The 15443-nt window shown below is 44.5% G+C and overlaps 1 protein-coding gene and 1 long non-coding RNA gene across 8 annotated transcripts in view; both read left to right on the top strand.

Moving 5' to 3' along the window:
- The first annotated feature begins 7372 nt into the window (after window positions 1-7372).
- The window catches only part of shroom2a (shroom family member 2a), a 94023-nt gene continuing 85952 nt past the window's right edge, over window positions 7373-15443 (top strand). For 2 of the 6 annotated variants that reach the window (XM_029744572.1, XM_029744579.1), the window contains exons 1-2: window positions 7373-7926; window positions 8870-9091. In XM_029744572.1, the coding sequence (XP_029600432.1) occupies window positions 8891-9091 (201 nt within the window). In that variant the 5' untranslated portion in view covers window positions 7373-7926; window positions 8870-8890. Of the gene's footprint in view, window positions 7927-8405; window positions 8489-8524; window positions 8749-8869; window positions 9092-15443 lie in introns of those variants that run through there. The other 4 variants (XM_029744573.1, XM_029744574.1, XM_029744575.1 and 1 more) reach the window with 4 other exon arrangements.
- Window positions 10049-10854, top strand: LOC115183235 (uncharacterized). Of its 2 annotated transcripts, none has more exons than XR_003874003.1 (2): window positions 10049-10237; window positions 10269-10607. It is a non-coding gene; the product is annotated as an uncharacterized LOC115183235 (long non-coding RNA). The 2 variants fall into 2 exon arrangements; XR_003874004.1 differs by having other exon boundaries at window positions 10050-10107; window positions 10269-10854.

Consider the following 15443-nt stretch of genomic DNA (forward strand, 5'->3'; position numbering starts at 1 on the left):
TAAGGCAGAGTAGCGCTTTATTATGGACAGACTTCTCCCCATCTTAGTTTCTGTGGTATCAATATGTTTTGACCATGACAGGTTACAATCCAGGGCTACTCCAAGCAGTTTAGTCACCTCAACTTGCTCAATTTCCACGTTATTTATTACAAGATTTAGTTGAGGTTTTAGGGTTTAGTGAATTACTAACTTATTCCTTGTGTAATAATATTTTAAGATAATACACAACGTAGAGTACTAACGGTCAACGGGGAAATTAACGATCAATGGAAATAGTTGGTTTTCAGGTCATCTGTTTATAATCTGTGTAGGAATGTCCTGGACTCATGGCTACGTGTGCCACGTTTTCATTGGTCTGAATCATCTGTACATTGAGCCTCAAACAGGATACTTGTTATTTGGCCATTGGCCCAATTTAACGGCAAGGACTTCTGATTGGTCAACCACAGGCTAGGGGTGGGGGTTAGAAATTACACCTGGTTACTTTGTTCTGTGGAGAGAAACACTGAGGACAGGGGAGAAGCAATTTCCATGTTATTTATTACAAGATTTAGTTGAGGTTTTAGGGTTTAGTGAATGACTAACTTATTAAATTAAATACTTATTAATTAATTAAACTAATTAATTAATTATTAATTAAACTTATTAATTAAATACATAGATACATTATTACGGTCAACAGGGAATTAACGATCAATGGAAATAGGTGGGGGTCATAAATTACACCTGGTTACTTTGTTCTGTGGAGAGAAAGTCACCGAGGACAGGAGAGGAGGAACCATCTATTTCCTAGCATAACATCCATGATTTGTCCTCTTTGAATAAACCTATTTCTCTCCCCCTGATTTCCTTTGGGGTCTGTGTTATTGAATAATAATATCAAATAAAATCAAATGTATTTATAAAGCCCTTTTTTACATCAGCCGATGTCACAAAGTGCTATACAGAAACCCAGCCTAAAACCCCCAAAACAGCAAGCAATGCAGGTGTAGAAGCACGGTGGCCAGGAAAAACTCCCTAGAAAGGCAGGAACCTAGGATGACACCTAGAGAGGAACCAGGCTCTGAGGGATGGCCAGTCCTCTTCTGGGTGAAGATTATAACAGAACAGGACCAAGATGTTCCTAGCGGACCAGCAGGGTCAAATAATAATAATCACAGTGGTTGTAGAGGGTGCAACAGGTCAGCACCTCAGGAGTAAATGTCAGTTGGCTTTTCATAGCCAAGCATTCAGAGTTAGAGACAGCAGGTGTTGTAGAGAGAGAGAAGGTCGAAAACAGCAGGTCCGGGGAAAGGTAGCACGTCCAGTGAACAGGTCAAGGTTCCATAGCCACAGGCAGAACAGTTGAAACTGGAGCAGCAGCAAGACCAGGTGGACTGGGGACAGCAAGGAGTCATCAGGCCAGGTAGTTCTGAGGCATGGTCCTAGGGCTCAGGTCCTCCGAGAGAAGAGCAAAAGAGAGAGAGTTAGAGGGAGCATACTTAAATTCACACAGGACACTGGATAAGACAGGAGAAATACTCCAGATATAACAGGCTGATTCCTAGCCCCCCAACACAAACTATTGCAGCATAATTACTGGAGGCTGAGACAGGAGGGGTCGAGAGACACTGTGGCCCCGTCCGATGATACCCCCAGACAGGGCCAACAAGGCAGGATATAACCCCACCCACTTTGCCAAAGCACAGCCCCCACACCACTGGAGGGATATCTCCAACCACCAACTTACTACCCTGAGACAAGGCCGAGTATAGCGCACAAAGATCTCTCCCACGGCACAACCCAAGGGGGGGGGGCGCCAACCCAGACAGGAAGACCACGTCAGTGACTCAACCCACTCAAGTGACGCACCCCTCCTAGGGACGGCATGGAAGAGCACCAGTAAGCCAGTGACTCAGCCCCTGTAATAGGGTTAGAGGCATAAAGCTGTGCCAACAGCAGAACTTTCTTTTCAGCACCATGGAGTGAATCCTTACCACTGCTACACCTGGTTATCAGCGGAGCCTTGTCTGGCTGCAAAACAGCTAATTCAGCCTCGTTTACTGCCTTTTTAAAAAAACATAGCTGATATGGCTGACTTGCTTAAAGAAATGTGGTTTCTACTGACAAGTGAGATGTACAAACTATGGCATAAGGGAACGACGAGCGTATAAGAGACAATCCGTGGCCTCCGAAGTGGCGCAGCGGTCTAAGGCACAGCATCATGGGCTTTCGGTCCCAGGCTGTGTCATTACCGGCCATGACCGGGAGTCCCATAGGGCAGCGCACAATTGGCCAAGCGTCGTCCGGGTTATGGCAGGGTTTGGCCAGTGGGGGCTTCACTTGATTCATCGCGCTCTAGCGACTCCTTGTGGCGAGCCGAGCACCTGCAGGCTGACCTCGGTCGTCAGTTGAACGGTATTTCCTCTGACACATTGGTGCATCTGGCTTCCAGGTTAAGCGAGTGGGTGTTAGGAATCGTGGTTTGGCGTGTCATGTTTCGGAGGACACATGACTCGACCTTCGCCTCTCCCGAGCCCGTTGGGGAGTTGCAGTGATGAAACAAGATCGTAATCACAAAATTGGGGGTAAAAATAAAAAATCTGTAATTTCGATTAAGACATTTATAAGCAAGCTAGGACGGACATAGTCAATATATTTATTTGTTCAGCACTTTTGAAATGTACAGTGACAGAATTTAGAACATGGGCCTTTCTTACAGTATTCTCCCTGTACACCAAGTCAGAACCGTAGGATAAATAAAGGGGACATATAAGCAGACAATGAAAGCTCTTACAATATTCAGTGATTACATTTCTCTAAAACAGGCTATAGGCTATATGTGCACTACCAAGTCAGAACAGTAGGCTAAGTTATGAGGGGGAAAGGGACCAAATTATTACTGCGAGGCACAAGGGCTACTAACAGCTTACTACACAACATACACTTAGTATTACTTTCTTAGCTACAGTATACATATTGCCGTGGGATATTACATAATTTATGTAGCATCATAAAATACATTTTTGGACTCACCATGTTGTGCTGTGCTCACTTGAACAGGAAGGTGGCGTGCCGGTCCTTCTTGTAGGCAAATTTTGTCATCAAACTTTGTCATCAAAGTCTGGCATTCTCTGGATTTATGGTGCTTTCAAGACAACTGGGAACGTTGAAAAAAAACAAGGTTGAATCATGATGTCAGTGATCTTCAGGTCGGAGCTCTAGAAAGAGGCCCTAGTTCCCGACTTGGAATTCCGAGTTGGGTGACCGTTCAAAACGTATTTTCCCAGTCGGAGCTAGTTATTCCCAGAGTTCCCAGTTGTCTTGAACTCACTGAAGTCTGAGATTTTCCAGCTCCGAGTTCCCAGTTGTCTTGAACTCACTGAAGTCTGAGATTTTCCAGCTCCGAGTTTCCAGTTGTTTTGAACGTGGCAGAAGTCATGATGGATTGACAGCAAGGCCAATGTATTCAACCTTTTTTGTCCCATCTTGTTGAATGTGAATGTTTATCATTTTAAGCTTGGAAAAGAGACCCTTAAACCCAGACTTGGACAACACACCCACTCCACCGAATAGTCGTAGGCCTGATCACCGACAACGATGAGACAGCCAATAGGGAGGAGGTCAGAGACCTGGCCGTGTGGTGCCAGGACAATAACCTCTCCTTCAATGTGCACAAGACAAAGGAGCTGATCGTGGACTACAGGAAAAGAAGGGCCGAACAGGCCTCCATTAACATCAACAGGGCTGTAGTGGAGCAGGTTGAGAGCTTCAAGTTCCTTGGTGTCCACATCACCAACAAACTATCATGGTCCAAACACACCAAGACAGTCGTGAAGAGGGCACCACAACACCTTTTCCCCCTCAGAAGACTGAAAAGATTTGGCACGGGTCCCCAGATCCTCAAAAAGTTTACAGCTGCACCATCGAGAGCATCCTGACCGGTTGCATCACCGCCTGGTATGGCAGCTGCTCGGCATCTGACCGTAAGGCGCTACAGAGGGTAACGCGTACGGCCCAGTACATCACTGGGGCCAAGCTTCCTGCCATCCAGGACCTATATAATAGGCGGTCTCAGAGGAAAGCCCCAAAAATTGTCAGAGACTCCAGTCACCCAAGTTATAGACTGTTCTCTCTGCTACCGCACGGCAAGCGGTACCGGAGAGCCAAGTCTAGGACCAAAAGGCTCCTTAGCAGTTTTTACCCCCAAGCCATAAGACTGCTGAACAATTAATCAAATGTCTACCCGGACTATTTACATTGACCCCCCCCCCCTTTGTTTTGTACACTGCTGCTACGCTGTTTATTATCTATGCATAGTCACGTCACCCCCACCTACACATACAAATTACCTCAACTAGCCTGTACCCCTGCACACTGACTTGGTACCGGTGCCCCCTGTACATAGCCTCGTTATTGTTATGTTATTGTGTTACTTTTTATTATTTTATACTGAAGTTTATTTGGTAAATATTTTCTTAACTCTTCTTGAACTGCACTGTTGGTTAAAGGCTTGTAAGTAAGCATTTCACGGTAAAGGCGAATACTTGTTGTATTCGGCGCATGTGACAAATCAAGTTTGATTTGATAGCAGGCTAGTGATTGCTTTGCAACGCTTGCAGTTAGCCACTGAGTCCTTCCAAACCACAAATTGTTGAATTTGCGATTTCCAACTTGTTGTGTAATATTTATGTCCAATGGTCGATGAGCACCGATATGTTTTATCTAACATTTCTCTTCATATAACAAGGATTGAAAAGGATTTGCCAGTAGATTGCCGACATTATTCATGATGATGACTGATTGTCTAGCTTGCTAGCTAAGATTTTGAATGTATGATGTTGACATGATCAGTCCAATCAAAGCTACTGTAGATATAACGTGATTTGACATAATTTTATCTGTGGCCAATGACCTTGAGCCTTCTTGGATGGACACTTCTAATGTAAATCTAAATCTCCCCGTAGATTTAGAGGTGAAGTAGTGTCCTCATGAGTGACAGAACACTGAGCCAATCACGGCGCAGCTAGGGAACATTACCAACCCCTAAGCTCTGTATTTTCCTCTGGCTGCCCCTCCACCACAGAAAGCACTGAGCTGGGCTGAAACACCTGTATTTTCCTCTGGCTGCCCCTCCACCACAGAAAGCCCTGAGCTAGGCTGAAACACCTGTATTTATCTCTGGCTGCCCCTCCACCACAGAAAGCACTGAGCTGGGCTGAAACACCTGTATATTTCTCTGGCTGCCCCTCCACCACAGAAAGCACTGAGCTAGGCTGAAACACCTGTATTTTCCTCTGGCTGCCCCTCCACCACAGAAAGCACTGAGCTGGGCTGGTACACCTGTATATTCCTCTGGCTGCCCCTCCACCACAGAAAGCACTGAGCTGGGCTGGTACACCTGTATATTCCTCTGGCTGCCCCTCCACCACAGAAAGCACTGAGCTGGGCTGAAACACCTGTATATTCCTCTGGCTACCCCTCCACCACAGAAAGCACTGAGCTGGGCTGAAACACCTGTATATTCCTCTGGCTGCCCCTCCACCACAGAAAGCACTGAGCTGGGCTGAAACACCTGTATATTCCTCTGGCTGCCCCTCCACCACAGAAAGCACTGAGCTGGGCTGAAACACCTGCATTTTGGAGCTGCCTTACTCAAGAGAACAAATAGACCATCTTTGTATATATTTTTTTACACTGTTTGCAAACTGATCAAATCAAATTGTATTTGTCACATGCAGGTGTTAATGCGAGTGTAGTGAAATGCTTGTGCTTCTAGTTCCGACCGTGCAGTAATATCTAACAACAACAACTACTTTATACACAGAAGTGTAAAGGAATGAATAAGAATATGTACATAAAAATATATGGATGAGTGATGGCCGAACGGCATAGACAAGATGCAGTAGATGGTATAGAGTACAGTATATACATATGAGATGAGTAATGTAGGGTAAGTAAACATTATATAAAGTGGCATTGTTTAAAGTGGCTAGTGATACATTTAATTACATCAATTTTTCATTATTTAAAGTGGCATTGTTTAAAGTGGCTAGTGATACATTTAATTACATCAATTTTTCATTATATAAAGTGGCATTATTTATTGAGTCAGTATGTTGGCAGCAGCCACTCAATGTTAGTGATGGCTGTTTAACAGTCTGATGGCCTGGAGATAGAAGCTGTTTATCAGTCTGATGGCCTTGAGATAGAAGCTGTTTTTCAGTCTCTCGGTCCCAGCTTTGATGCACATATTAACGCCAAATTAACATGCTAAACAGGTGGGGCTCAAATGACGGGTCGCCCTGAATGACGGGTCGACCTGCATGATGGGTCGCCCTGAATGACGGGTCGCCCTAAATGACGGGTCGCCCTGAATGACGGGTCGCCCTGAATGACGGGTCGCCCTAAATAACGGGTCGCTCTGAATGACGGGTCGACCTGCATGACGAGTTGCCCTAAATGACGGGTCGCCCTGAATGACGGGTCGCCCTGAATGACGGGTCGACCTGAATGACGGGTCGCCCTGAATGATGGGTCGCCCTGAATGACGGGTCGACCTGAAAGACGGGTCGCTCTGAATGACGGGTCGACCTGCATGACGGGTTGCCCTAAATGACGGGTCGCCCTGAATGACGGGTCGACCTGAATGACGGGTCGCCTTGAATGACGGGTCGCCCTGAATGACGGGTCGCCCTGAATGATGGGTCGCCACTGCTCTATGCACACTCACATACACTGACACTCACACACACACACACACACATACGCTGCTGCTACTCTGTTGATTATCTATCCTGACTGCCAAGTGACTATTACCCCTACCTACACCTACATATTACTACACATTGACTCTGTACCGCTACTCCTTGTATATACCCTCATTATTATCTATTGTGTTACAATTTCCTTACTTTTTAAGTCTGCAATGTTGGGAAAGGGATAGTAGCATATCACTGTAAAGTCTAAATGAGTCCAAAAACGTGATGTGAATGATTTTGATGATATACCAGAAATCACCAAAACGGGTTTGCCCTGCCTACTTCAAGCTGGCGAGCTCTATAGACTAAAGTCTAAAGTATCTACTCGACAGCACGTAAACTTTATGTGCATAAATGTTACGAATCCCTTTGGCCCAGCAGTCTAGGGGGGGATGGATACGAGACCCGTAACATAAATCAGGATACCTGTATCCGTAACAATAAACTACTGTCATCCTATTCGAGGTACAGTTACATGTCTACAACACCAGGTGGTGCTGTTGTAGTATATGCCAGAGGCTCGTTGGCAATTTGGAAGATCAACCTAGACTCACGGATAGACGTAATTTAGTACAAAAAACATTTTGATAACTCAATTACTATATGTTACGTTTCGTATTGTATGTATTAATTTGTGGTTGTCTATCATACATTTCATATGATATGTTGCGAATTACAATTTATATTATATGTGCTAGCAGATACCCATAGACTTCCTGCCATTGCGCTAATGCTAGTTAGTTTTTGCGAGCCAATACTATCTCTAACTTCCTTCATACTGGACAGAGACTTAAAATGGTATCCATAAATTCATCTTTCTCTGGGGAAGTAGATAAAGTATATCTTCAACATATCATACTCATTGAGTGCTCTGGATTTCCGTTTACGATGTTATGTGTAGTGTATGACTCCAGGCTGCAACCGTCCAAATCCCAGGTTGCTGTGTAATCCATTGCATTGGCAGGCGACTCAATCCACAGGTTAATAAACTAGCATGCTAGCTAGTCTCTTGTAAAAAAAAAGGTGGGTCGCTTGAAAACTACATAATTCCACGTATTTCGTTAAATTGGCAGAAGACAAGTGACGAATATTATGAAGAATACATCACTTTGAAAGCTGTGCTCGTCGACAAAAAAAGCAAACCAGGTCAAGATCGGTCCTTTTTTCCAACAAATTGAATTCCCAGGTAGCTAACGATGGAAACAAAATGTAACACTGTCGAGTTTCAACCTCTGCGATTATTAATTACTCTAGAAAACAACAGTTCATGTCTGAATGTTTTAATTTATTTAAGTCGAGTTTAATGCTTTATTGAATTTCTATACCAGTTTCTAGCAAGTCCCAGGTATTTTTCCATGTGTTTGGGAAAATAGCTAATCGACTGCTAGTTTGGAGTTAGCCTAGCAAAACATTAACTAGCTTGACGTGCCTTGACACTTTGTGTTGTTTGTGAACAGTGTGATCTTAGCTGGCTTAGTTAAATATTACATGAAACGTATTTTAGATAACTAGCTTCATGTGATAACTTATTACAGTAAGTAACAAAGCAGGGGGGTCCTTTCCCAGTGTATTTGGATGAGTTATTAACATTAGTTTAAACCCCCCCTGCACACTGACAACATATTTTAAGTCTGAACTAAGAGCATTATGCCTCATGTCCACCAGATTCATCAAACTGTTTGCGTTCCGGCGGAAGTTATTCATTGTAAATGGAGCAGTGTGAAACTCCGCTGGGGATGCAGCACCAGGTTTGAGTTATTCAACCTTTTCCACTTCTGCTTTGTTTTACAGTACCGTGGTACAAACGGAAGTACACACACACACACACACACACACACACACACACACACACACACACACACACACACACACTCCAACAAGTTGAAAAAGCGACGCAGGTGCATCAAGTATAAAAATGTGGGCTAGACATCTGGTAAAATAAAACGCAGATATATCTGGTGGACATCGGGCGTTACAGTCTGGAGTGTGATCAGAAGGCAGCATAGTGGTGTAGTAAAATGTTTTATTTTAGTGGTGTAGTAAAAATGTTTTTTTTTCTTCAGTTATCAAGAAAAAGCTTAATTTTTTTTTTTCTGTTATTGAAAACTGACCTCTTGTCTTTTATCAAGTGAGGTGTTTTTCTAAGCTCCATGGACACCTTGGATAGTAGGAGTGAGCCCCGATATTCTGAAGGCGATCACAACCACTGGCTGATGGAGAAACCGGAAGACCTGGATCAGAGGAGTCGGGAAGGGTGGCGGCTGGTAGATGTCCTGCTCTCGGGGGGTGCTCCATGGGGATTCACTCTCAAAGGAGGCAGAGAACACCAAGAACCACTGCTCATCACCAAGGTAATTCAGGAGACGGTCTGCTCTAATTTAAACAAACATTTAATACCATGCAAGAAAGGCACTCTTCCAAGTCTGAGTTGTGAAATATGAGAGGACATTAATACTCTTTACTGTTTTATGTTCCTGATAACTTTGACAAGTGTTTCCTGTTGTAGAAGGAAGTGTGATGGATTTGCTTGTCAGTCTGAAGGAGTATATTCAGTAGGTCATGTGTAGCTCAGTTGGTAGAGCATGGGGTTTGCAACACCAGGGTTGTGGGTTTGATTCCCACTGGGGGACCAGTACGAAAAAGAAAGAAAAAAATGTATGAAATGTATGCATTCACTACTGTAAGTCACTCTGGATAAGAGCGTCTGCTAAATGACTAAAATGTAAAAATGTGTAGACCAGCCTCTTTACCCCAGGAGACCTGTACTTGGTCTCCTGTCGCAGAAGGTGACATCCAGTACTCCAAAAACATATTTAACAGCCCTCTGTTTGACCCATTTCTGAGAAACTTCCCGTCACGAAAGGTAAATCTATAAACCGGACTTACCAGTTGGTAGGGGCCATACAATGTGTGAACTGTGGTAAAAACACATGTTTAAATCTACATTTTTCTAAGCTCACTGCCTAGTTCCCATTCGCCGTAGTAGTTACCTCGCGAGATACCTGCGTGATCCCAGGTGGCACCTTTAGGGAGATACGGTTAGAATTCAGTAAACTCTGGAAAAGTTGGATTTAAACATTTATTTTCACACATTGTATGGCCCTTAACGACTGGTAAGGCCACGGCCCTAGTAGCTACTTTAAGTCAATTCCTGCAGTCGAAAAATGTAGATTTACCACAGTTCACACATTGTATGGCCCCTACCGACTGGTAAGGCATTCGGGTTTATAGATTTGTTTTTAGTGACGGAAATTTGTCAGAAATGGGTCAAACAGAGGGCTGTTAAATATGTTTTTGGAGTACGGGATGTCACCTTCAGCGACGGGAGACCAAGTACAGATCTCCTGGAGTAAAGACGCTAGTGGAGGTTTGACCTCTCACCCAGCACGCTAGTGGAGGTTTGACCTCTCACCCAGCACACTAGTGGAGGTTTGACCTCTCACCCAGCACACTAGTGGAGGTTTGACCTCTCACCCAGCAGAAAGACACTAGTGGAGGTTTGACCTCTCACCCAGCACACTAGTGGAGGTTTGACCTCTCACCCAGCAGGAAGACGCTAGTGGAGGTTTGACCTCTCACCCAGCACGCTAGTGGAGGTTTGACCTCTCACCCAGCAGAAAGATGCTAGTGGAGGTTTGACCTCTCACCCAGCAGGAAGACGCTAGTGGAGGTTTGACCTCTCACCCAGCACACTAGTGGAGGTTTGACCTCTCACCCAGCAGAAAGACACTAGTGGAGTTTTGACGTCTCACCCAGCAGAAAGACACTAGTGGAGGTTTGACCTCTCACCCAGCAGGAAGACGCTAGTGGAGGTTTGACCTCTCACCCAGCACACTAGTGGAGGTTTGACCTCTCACCCAGCAGAAAGACACTAGTGGAGGTTTGACGTCTCACCCAGCACGCTAGTGGAGTTTTGAACTCTCACCCAGCAGGAAGACGCTAGTGGAGGTTTGACCTCTCACCCAGCACGCTAGTGGAGGTTTGACCTCTCACCCAGCAGGAAGACGCTAGTGGAGGTTTGACCTCTCACCCAGCAGAAAGACACTAGTGGAGGTTTGACCTCTCACCCAGCAGGAAGACGCTAGTGGAGGTTTGACCTCTCACCCAGCAGAAAGACGGATGGAATAGACAGATCAGGACCTAACATCAGGACAACTCAGAGGATGCTATTCTGTTCTCCTGAAATAGACTACATTTTCTTCATATCATGTTTCTTTAGACCTGTCTATAATAAATAATGGATTTATTGTGATGGTGTAGACTATATTACATGGATTTATTGTGATGGTGTAGGTAGACTATATTACATGGATTTATTGTGATGGTGTAGACTATATTACATGGATTTATTGTGATGGTGTAGACTATATTACATGGATTTATTGTGATGGTGTAGACTATTACATGGATTTATTGTGATGGTGTAGACTATATTACATGGATTTATTGTGATGGTGTAGACTATATTACATGGATTTATTGTGATGGTGTAGACTATATTACATGGATTTATTGTGATGGTGTAGGTAGACTATATTACATGGATTTATTGTGATGGTGTAGGTAGACTATATTACATGGATTTATTGTGATGGTGTAGCTAGACTATATTACATGGATTTATTGTGATGGTGTAGGTAGACTATATTACATGGATTTATTGTGATGGTGTAGGTAGACTATATTACATGGATTTATTGTGGTGGTGTAGACTATTACATGGATTTATTGTGGTGGTGTAGACTATTACATGGATTTATTGTGGTGGTGTAGACTATATTACATGGATTTATTGTGATGGTGTAGACTATATTACATGGATTTATTGTGATGGTGTAGGTAGACTATATTACATGGATTTATTGTGATGGTGTAGGTAGACTATATTACATGGATTTATTGTGATGGTTTAGGTAGACTATATTACATGGATTTATTGTGAAGGTGTAGGTAGACTATATTACATGGATTTATTGTGATGGTGTAGGTAGACTATATTACATGGATTTATTGTGATGGTGTAGGTAGACTATATTACATGGATTTATTGTGATGGTGTAGGTAGACTATATTACATGGATTTATTGTGATGGTGTAGGTAGACTATATTACATGGATTTATTGTGGTGGTGTAGACTATTACATGGATTTATTGTGATGGTGTAGGTAGACTATATTACATGGATTTATTGTGATGGTGTAGGTAGACTATATTACATGGATTTATTGTGATGGTGTAGACTATATTACATGAATTTATGATGATGGTGTAGGTAGACTATATTACATGGATTTATTGTGATGGTGTAGGTAGACTATATTACATGGATTTATTGTGATGGTGTAGGTAGACTATATTACGTGGATTTATTGTGAAGGTGTAGGTAGACTATATTACATGGATTTATTGTGATGGTGTACGTAGACTATTACATGGATTTAGTGTGAAGGTGTAGGTAGACTATATTACATGGATTTATTGTGAAGGTGTAGGTATACTATATTAGAGATAAAGCAGATTACGTTCTTCATTTCACATGTCACGTTATAATGCATTCTGAAGCTTACCATAGTTCATCAGAACAGTTGAGCCAGTCACGTGTTTGTTTGTTTGTTTGTAAATTACACAACAGGAGAAAGAGGGAGGAGAGTCTAGCTGTGTATTTAGTTTAACATGCTAGTTATCTCAGTAACTGGCTGAATTAACAAGGCGACGTGGCATCATATAGTGTTAACTTTCTGCCGTGTTTGAGAAGTCAAAGCGCTTTGGATGAGTTAGCAGCAGTGTTAGCTGTATAGATATCTTCCCTTCTTCTCCTCTGAGCGGGCCCTAGCTGCTCCTTCTCCTCTGAGCGGGCCCTAGCTGCTCCTTCTCCTCCTCTGAGCGGGCCCTAGCTGCTCCTTCTCCTCCTCTGAGCGGGCCCTAGCTGCTCCTTCTCCTCCTCTGAGCGGGCCCTAGCTTCTCCTTCTCCTCCTCTGAGCGGGCCCTAGCTGCTCCTTCTCCTCCTCTGAGCGGGCCCTAGCTGCTCCTGCTCCTCCTCCTCTGAGTGGGCCCTAGCTGCTCCTGCTCCTCCTCCTCTGAGCGGGCCCTAGCTGCTCCTTCTCTTCTGAGCGGGCCCTAGCTGCTCCTTCTTCTCTGAGCGGGCCCTAGCTGCTCCTTCTTCTCTGAGCGGGCCCTAGCTGCTGCTCCTTCTTCTCCTCTGAGCGGGCCCTAGCTGCTGCTCCTTCTTCTCCTCTGAGCGGGCCCTAGCTGCTGCTCCTTCTTCTCCTCTGAGCGGGCCCTAGCTGCTGCTCCTTCTTCTCCTCTGAGCGGGCCCTAGCTGCTGCTCCTTCTTCTCCTCTGAGCGGGCCCTAGCTGCTCCTTCTTCTCCTCTGAGCGGCCCTAGCTGCTGCTCCTTCTTCTCCTCTGAGCGGGCCCTAGCTGCTCCTTCTTCTCCTCTGAGCGGGCCCTAGCTGCTCCTTCTTCTCCTCTGAGCGGGCCCTAGCTGCTGCTCCTTCTTCTCCTCTGAGCGGGCCCTAGCTGCAGCTCCTTCTTCTCCTCTGAGCGGGCCCTAGCTGCAGCTCCTTCTTCTCCTCTGAGCGGGCCCTAGCTGCTCCTTCTTCTCCTCTGAGCCGGCCCTAGCTGCTCCTTCTTCTCCTCTGAGCGGGGCCCTAGCTGCTCCTTCTTCTCCTCTGAGCGGGCCCTAGCTGCTCCTTCTTCTCCTCTGAGCGGGCCCTAGCTGCTCCTTCTTCTCCTCTGAGCGGGCCCTAGCTGCTCCTTCTTCTCCTCTGAGCGGGCCCTAGCTGCTCCTTCTTCTCCTCTGAGCGGGCCCTAGCTGCTCCTTCTTCTCCTCTGAGCGGGCCCTAGCTGCTCCTTCTTCTCCTCTGAGCGGGCCCTAGCTGCTCCTTCTTCTCCTCTGAGCCGGCCCTAGCTGCTCCTTCTTCTCCTCTGAGCCGGCCCTAGCTGCTCCTTCTTCTCCTCTGAGCCGGCCCTAGCTGCTCCTTCTTCTCCTCTGAGCGGGCCCTAGCTGCTCCTTCTTCTCCTCTGAGCCGGCCCTAGCTGCTCCTTCTTCTCCTCTGAGCGGGCCCTAGCTGCTCCTTCTTCTCCTCTGAGCCGGCCCTAGCGGCTCCAGAGCCAGTGCTCTTCTTCCATCAGAGAAGCATATTTCAAAACGTTGTTCATTTGCACAATGTCTCTCGTTCACATTTACTTGTTAATGTCCAAACTCCCCAAAAACGACATTCGGTGGCTACTACCTACAAAGCCTTCAGAAAGTATTCATACCCTTTGACTTAATCAACATTTTGTTAGTCTGATTTAAAAAAAACGGATGAAATTATTATTTCTCACCCATCTACACACAATACCCAATAATGACAAAGTGAAAGCATGTTCTTATACATTTTTAGAAAATGTTTTTAAAATGAAATACAGGTGTTATTTACCTAAGTATTCACTCCCCGGAGTCAATAGATGTTCGAATCATCTTTTGGCAGCCACTACAGCTGTGAGTCTTTCTGGGTAACTCTCTAAAAGCTTTGCACACCTGGCTTGTACAATATATCCACTTCTTCAATCTCGTCAAGTTGGTTGTTGATCATTGCTAGACAGACATTTTCAAGTCTTGTCGTAGCTTTAAGTGAACTTTACCTCTGCCACTCGGGAACATTCAGTGTAGTCTTGGTAAGCAACTCCAGTCTATATCTGGCCTTGTGTTTTAGGTTATTGTCCTGCTGAAAGGTGAATTTGTCTCCCAGTGTTTGTTGGAAAGCAGAACCAGGATTTTGCTTGTTCTTAGCTCTGTAATGTTTATTTTTATGCTAAAAAAACTCCTTAGTACTTGCTGAAGACAAGCATACCCATAACATGATGCAGCCACCACCATGCTTGACAATATGAAGAGTGGTACTCAGTGATGTAGGATTTGCCCCCAAACATAACGCTTTGTATTTAGGACAAAGTTGTTTTACTTTAGTGCCTTATTTCAAACAGGATGGATGTTTTTGAATATTTGTCGTCTTTTCACTCTGTCAATTAGGTTAGTATTGTGGAGTAACTACAATGTTGTTGATCCATCCTCAGTTTTCTCCTACCACAGCCATTAAACTCTGTAACTGTTTTAAAGTCACCATTGGCCTCATGTTGAAATCCCTGAGTAGTTTCCTTCCTCTCCGGCAACTGAGTTAGGAAGGACGCCTGTATCTTTGTAGTGACTGGGTGTATTGATACACCGCTCAAAGGGATATTCAATGTCTGCTATTTACATTTTTACCCATCTACCAATAGGTGCCCTTCTTTGTGAGATGTTGGACAACCTCCCTGGTCTTTGTGGTGTTTTGTATACCAGACACAGTGGCAGGTACAGTGCATTCCTAAAGTATTCAGACCCCATTTTGTTACATTACAGCCTTATTCTAAAATTGATTAAGAAAAAAAATTCTCAGCAATCTACACAGTTTATTTATAATGTTATTGCAAATGTATTAAAACTAAACTGAAATCACATTTTACATAAGTATTCAGTCCTTTTACTCAGTACTTTGTTGAAGCACTTTTGGCAGTGATTACAGCCTCGAGTCTTCTTGGGTATGACGCTACAAGCTTGGCACACCTGTATTTAGGGAGTTTCTCCCATTCTTCTCTGCAGATCCTCTCAAACTCTGTCAGGTTGGATGGGGAGCGTCGCTGCACAGCTATTTTCAGATCTCAAGAGATGTTCGATT

This window comes from Salmo trutta, unplaced genomic scaffold (genome assembly GCF_901001165.1).
Source record: "Salmo trutta unplaced genomic scaffold, fSalTru1.1, whole genome shotgun sequence".
NCBI classification, from domain to species: domain Eukaryota; kingdom Metazoa; phylum Chordata; class Actinopteri; order Salmoniformes; family Salmonidae; genus Salmo; species Salmo trutta.